At 41.4% G+C, this 6762-nt stretch overlaps 1 protein-coding gene across 1 annotated transcript in view; it reads left to right on the forward strand.

Annotated features, from left to right (window-relative positions):
* Positions 1–3634, forward strand: part of SERPINI2 (serpin family I member 2) — a 51714-nt gene extending 48080 nt beyond the window's left edge. The window contains exon 9 of the mRNA XM_063131925.1: positions 3558–3634. Within this exon, the coding sequence (XP_062987995.1) occupies positions 3558–3634 (77 nt within the window). The remainder of the gene's footprint in view (positions 1–3557) is intronic.
* Positions 3635–6762: the final 3128 nt, after the last annotated feature.

The raw sequence follows: 6762 nt of genomic DNA on the forward strand, positions 1-6762 counted from the left end.
TGGCTGAAAGGAGACACTACCCACCCCATTCTCCACTATGTGCATATAAACCTGCAGCTCAGGAAAAACACTTCATGCATCTGTTGAAATGGAGTCCCATGAATGCCATAATAAGTTTGTTAGTCATTTAGGTGCCATGAGACTCTATTGTTTTTCCTTAATTCATAAAACTGCAGCTCTGTGGTAGACAAGGGATCATCTTACAGCAGAAAACAGCAGTAATAAAAGCCTCCATGTGAAAACACAACAATAATATGACCTTTACTATTTGAAATTCTGACCCAGCTACCTCATGGACAATCTGTGAGAGGATTTTCTGAGTGAAGAGACCTGTAAATATATCCCCATGTGTGAGGAAAAATAATGTCCAGGGGTTGCCAGCAGTGTTGTCTTTTAAGAGGTACTGTCAGAAATCGGTTACAAACAAGCCTTAATGCTGTAATGGCTCTTGAGGGATGAACATAATTCATTTTAGTAGAGAATCACAAGTGTTTTTGCTGGCTTAATTTTTGAGCATATACACAAGACAGGCCTGCCACTTCTTTTTCTTTCTTTTTTCTTTTACTAGTCCTGCTCTTGTGATTTTAAAAGGGACCTGACACAGGAATTAGGAAACTTATTTGATCCCACTGCTAGGAAAGGTTTCACTTAAATTTGCCAACTGGCAAGTATTTTCTATATCCATTCAGTAGTTTTGCTTCTGTTTTTGTGTTTTGTTGAACAAACCAGGCATTCTTTTTGCTGGTAAACTGATTTTGTTATTTGTGGGCTTTCCATTCACCTCAGCCCACTAGAACTCTCTCCCAGGTGAGTCCAAAATGTCCAGGTTCTGTTCCTTGACTTACCAGGCTCTTGTCCCAGGCTCACCTCAACCCCAAAACCTCTTCCCCCTGACCAATTGCTATTGCTGTCCCTTGACTTTAAAAACCACAAGTTAGCAATCCCAGAATTACTTGCTGTGTCTATACTGTTAGAGGCATAAGAGGGAGCCAGTAGTCATTTTCAGTTTTGGGGTCCTGTTCTTTGCATCTTTAACCTTTGTGTCATGTGAACCTGATCATTGAGGGCAGGACCTAATGACTCCAAAGGATTGATATCTATCAAAGGTATTTAAAATAAAAATAAAAATGAGGACTGCATACACTTCATAGTACAAAACAATCTGCCTTAACAAGCTTATTTGTTCAAATCTCCTGGGAGAATTCTCAGGTTGTCTTGAAATCAGGCCTTAACTTGCTTCCATTTTGTATTGCTTAGATTAACTTTCAGCTGATGTCAAATGGAAAGGAAAAGTAAGAGCTCTTATTGAGCTCTTAGTAGTAAAGCAATTATTGTAGCATAGTCATTGACCTGGATATAACATTTATTTGTTACGTTTTAGGATATGATTTCTTACTCTAGAGTGGAAGAGAATCTATTATAATTCTAAAGAATGTCACCTAAATGTCAGTTATGCCAAAATGTTTCTTTTACATAATTAGCTGATGTAGTAAGAAAAAACAGTGGACATACTGAAAGTGAAAATGGTTTCAATATCTTACAGCACAAACCTAAGTATGCTTACTCAGAAGTAAGTTTCATGTAATTGTATAGGACTTGCCCCCAAGTGAATGTGCATAGAATTGCAGCCTTATTCTTCTCTTTTGACACAACACAAACTTAACTGAGAGTAAGTCCCATTGAACTCAACGGACTTACTTCTGGGTAGCCGCATATGAGATTGCACTACACATTTATACGGTTACCATTTTGCCTTGCTCTGTGCTCGCCAAACTGGTGTTTTAGAGTGGGGCTTTTGTTCCCTTGCTTTGCTTTCTGATTCATTTGATATATTTTGTTAAAAAACCCAAGTCTTTGTGTGGGTGATTTGAATACTGTAAGCCTTATTTGGGAGTGGGTCCCATTGAATTCTGGGAGACTTGCTTCTGAGAAGCATTGGATTTGCCTATAAATGTCTGTATTATTTATTTCCTCATATGTATTGCATTATCTGGTCCATGGCGCTTTGCAACGAACAGGTTTGACAGGTCCCTATGCCAAGGAGCATACAAGCCAAAAGCAGACAAAAGGGAAACAAGAGAGTAAGAGAAAGGAAATGGAAGCAGGAGTAAATGAGGGAGAAATACGTATGTGATTATTTCAGATATTTTGGTTTACTTACAATTTGATGCTAGGATAAGAACATAAGAAGTGGATCAGACTGAGGGTCCATCTAGTCCATCACTGTGTTCACACAGTGGCCAACCAGATGTCGACCAGGGACCAACAAAGCAGGATACGGTGCAACAGCACCCTCCCCCCCATGTTCCCCAGAAACTGGTGCACCCAGGCTTACTGCCTCGAATACTGGAGGTAGCACACAACCATCAGGGCTAGTAGCCCTTGATAGCCTTCTCCTCCAGGAATTTATCCAACCCCCTTCCATCTGCCAAAGGTCGTTGCATATGATTACCACATGCAAATAAGCAACTCAGGGAGGTGGATCCAGATTTAGGCACAGGCAACTGGGCTAGCAGAAACAGACTTCCTGGTTCTTTCCCCCTCCCTCCATAACCTTGAAAATGCTACATAGAAGTCAAGGGCCCTGCTGAAAGGCAGGGCCCTTGACTAGTTAAACTGTGGGATGAGCTGTGGTGTGTGGGGGAGAGAGGAGGGATCCCTGAAAATCACATGGAAGTAGCTTCCGTGGGTGGAGCCCTTCCATCAAGGGAAGGCAGATCCCAGATCTAAACCATTGGCAGTCACCACCCTCAGTGACTTAATGAAAGAGAATATACTAAGAATAATCAATAGTCAGTTTTGGGTTTACTAGGCACCCCGCTTTATTTATTTATTTATTTATTTATTTATTTATTTATTTATTTTATATCCCATCTTTTTTTCCCTGCAAGGAACCCAAGGCAGCTAATGTAATCCTCCTCCTCTCCATTTTATCCTCTCAAAACCCTATGAAATAGGCTGGGCTGAGGGGCTGTGACTGACCCAAAGTCACCCAGTGAACTTCATGGCTGAGTGGGGACTAGAACCTGGAATCTCCCGAGTCCCTGTTCAACACTCTAGCCACTACTGGTTCTCAAGACTTAGGCATGCAATACTTTCTCAGTGTTAGTCCTTCCAGATACACCTTCAGCGTGGTGGCTCCCTTTCTGCAGAACTCCCTGCCTCTGAAGGTCAGGCAGGTATCAAAGTTTTTGGCACCTGCTGAAGACAACTTTATTTCAAGAAGTCTTCTTTGACTGAAGATTTTTATTGGTATTCTGCTTTTTAAAAGACTTTTAATATGTTATTTCATTCTTTATATGTTTTAATATGTCATTTTTATTCTTTTACCTTTTATTGCTCACCAGAATCTGTTTAGAATCTGTTTAGATGTAGTGTGATGTAAATACATTGTAAATAAATAATATGGACTTTTCTTTTTCTTTTTTACAATAAATAAATAATATGGCTTCACAGTGCATTGAGCCCACAGGAAGAGTGCTACATAAATGCCCATTATTAATTAACATAATTTTGAAATCCCACATTCTAATAACCTTTTTCTTCCTTATTCTTAGAGTCCATTGTATTTATGGGGAAGTTTGCCAATCCTGACATCCAGGTCAAAAAGGGAAGAGATATGAACTCCCTTTAAGAATAGCAAGAGCCATCCTGACAGCAAAATGGCCACAGGCTTCCAAGTCTGGCAGCGTGGGTGCACCGGGTGGAAATGAAGTCTGCTTTCTCTAATACAACTGTCTGTGGATCCTTCTTTCTGTCCTATAAAGGATGTGGGGCTTTCAGAATAAACCATTTTTGTGTCTACTGTTTGTTTCTACCCTGTCTGTAAATGATTTTGTGTGCTCCGCACGTAAAATCCCAACTCCCAGCCATTACAATAAGAGGTTGCTAAAACGGTTATATGAAAGGAAAGATGGCACACTAAGAAGTAGCTATACAAGATATATGGTTTCTGTTCTTGCCGTCTGAAACACGGAGGGAAAAAACAACAATGCTCATGCATTTCTGAGAGTGAAATTCTCATGGTAATGTTCAAACCACAAGCTTTCCATTTTGATTGTACTTTGACAGTTATTGCTTTTCTGCCTACGTGCTACTATGCTTTGCTAGCAAATGCGGGGAAATGCAACATGCTGGCACTGAAGACAAAGGATTTAAAAAAAGAAAGATGATAGTTTCAGGTTTTGGTACCAAAATAACAGCAAAGTATATTTTGATTCTGAATCCTTGTTAGGGCAGAAAAGGGCAATTCAAATGATCAAAGGACTGGAGCATCTCCCCTATGAGGGAAGGTTACAACAGCTGGGATTGTTTAGCTTAGAAAAAAAGAGGCTGAGGGGAGACATGATAGAGGTGCCCAAAATTATACATGGTGTGGAGAATGCGGATAGGGAGTCATTTTTCTCCCTTTCCCATAATGCTAGAACCTGGGGTCATCCCATGAGGATGATTGGTGGGAGATTCAGGACAGATAAAAGGAAGTACTTCTTCACACAGCGCATAGTTAAACTGTGGAATTCACTACCACAAGATGTGGTGATGGCCACCAATTTGGATGGCTTTGAAATGGGGTTAGACAAATTCCTGGAGGAGAAGGCTATCAATAGTCCTGATGGCTATGTGCTACCTCCAGTATCAGAGGAAGTAAGCCTACATACCAGATTTATTTATTTATTTATTTTATTTGCATTTGTATACCACCCCATAGCTGTAGTTCTCTGGGTGGTTCACATAAGATAAAACACTTAAAAACAATATTCAAAAATTAAAAACCACAAAAACGTGCAATATATTGTACACATACATTTAAAACCATTATAACAACTTTAAAAACAATGAGCCAAAAAACAGACCCAGGTCTCATTACATATTGCTAAATGCAAGGGAGTTGCTGGGGAACATGGGCGGGAGGGTGATGTTGCACCATGTCCTGATTGTGGGTCCCTGGTTGACAGCTGGTTGGCCACTGTGTGAACAGAGTACTAGACTAGATGGACCTGAGGTCTGATACAGCAGAGCTCTTCTGATGTTCTTAGACAACCTCCCTTTCTTCTACACCTAGGATCACCTCATTCTGTCTTCCAGCTTGACAACGTCTGAAAAGAGTTTCCAGTGCCAAAAGTGAGAAAAGCCAGATCCAGGACTGAAGGGGTCCTGCCCTTTGACTCCCCTGGTGCCCCCCCCCCGGTCAAATAAGCTTACTGTAGGCAGGGTAATGAGTGGGATTGGGAGGCGCTGCTGAAAAGAGAAGCACCAGATGAAGCATCTGCAGTTGCTGTCACCATCTTCACTTCCTCAAAACAATGCCTCTGAGCCCTGGTGTAATGAATGCTGGTGGGGATGGGTGCACAACCATGGGCCTTAAAAGAAGTTCAGTTTTGTTTTTAAAGGAATGCTGGCATCACCCACACTGGGTCTTCTGGACTCTGTGGCCCTAGCAGGTTGGATCCTGAGGCCAGAAGTTGAGACACTCTAGCCTATTGCTTGCCAATAACCCAGCCCCACTTTTCAGGGGCTGCACATATCTATGCATGTTGCCACTGTTTCTGTTTTGATAAACCAGGGGTGAACAACTGCAGGAGGCCACGGGGGCATTTTCACCCTTAGAGGCCACCTGCTCCTTGATATGGGTGCGGAAAAATTAAATTAAAGAGGACATCTATAGCAGCTACAGAGCACCAGGACAGTCAAACTTCGCTTGCAAACAAGCTAATTCTGCTCCTTTTTGGCACTCTATTGCTACTACACTGATTCTGGCCCACTTGCATTGGCTGCCTATACATTTCCAAGCCCAATTCAAGGTGCTGGTTTTAACCTATAAAGCCTTACACAGCTTGGGACCACAATACCTGATGGAATGCCTCTCCCGACCTGAACCTACCCATACACTGCGCTCAACATCTAAGGTCCTCCTGTGAGTGCCTACTCCGAGGGAAGCTTGAAGGATAGCAACAAGGGACAGGGCCTTCTCAGTGGTGGCCCCCCAATTATGCAATGATCTCCCCAATGAGGCTCACCTGGCACCAACATTGTTATCTTTTTGGCGCCAGGTCAAGACTTTTCTCTTCTCCCAGGCATTTAAAAGCATTTAACAACATATGCTAAGTTTGTTTTTTAATGGACCCCAGAACTGTTGTTGTTTCAAATGGATACTGTTTTATACTGTTGTTTTTATATTTTTGATCATTTCAAATTTTGTATACTTTTTAATTTTCACTGTTTTTAACTTTTGTAAACTGACCAGAGAGCTTCGGCTAAGGGGCGGTATATAAAATAAATAAATAAATAAATAAATAAATAAATAAATATTACAGATGCCATTCCCCCTTCTGCATATGGCCTGCAGGCTGCCTGTTGCTCACCCCTGCGATAAACTATTACTTTCTGTGCTAACGTTAAACTGCTGTGGTGTCTAGCAAATCAAATGCAATCGATTTGACCTGATAATTGCATAGTTGTATAACTTACACATTTTAGTCTTCTAGTCTCGGGCAAAAAATTATAGGAATGCACGTATGACCAGCACCACCACCACACCTCCACATTTGCCCAGTGCATGCAGGCAGCGTCAGTATTCAGTATAACAAGCTCTCCAATTTTAAAACAACACTTTCCTTTGTAGCTGGTCATTTGTTAACACAGCCAAGTTCGAAACAGGCACGATCCCAAACTGTGTACAAATTGCTCTCCAAAGAGCTCAGGTCATCACAAGTCCAAACAAATATGGACTGCTGTTTGGGGAGGTCTGACTTCTTAAAATGC

The sequence above is a fragment of the Elgaria multicarinata genome, chromosome 8, assembly GCF_023053635.1.
Source record: "Elgaria multicarinata webbii isolate HBS135686 ecotype San Diego chromosome 8, rElgMul1.1.pri, whole genome shotgun sequence".
NCBI lineage: Eukaryota > Metazoa > Chordata > Lepidosauria > Squamata > Anguidae > Elgaria > Elgaria multicarinata.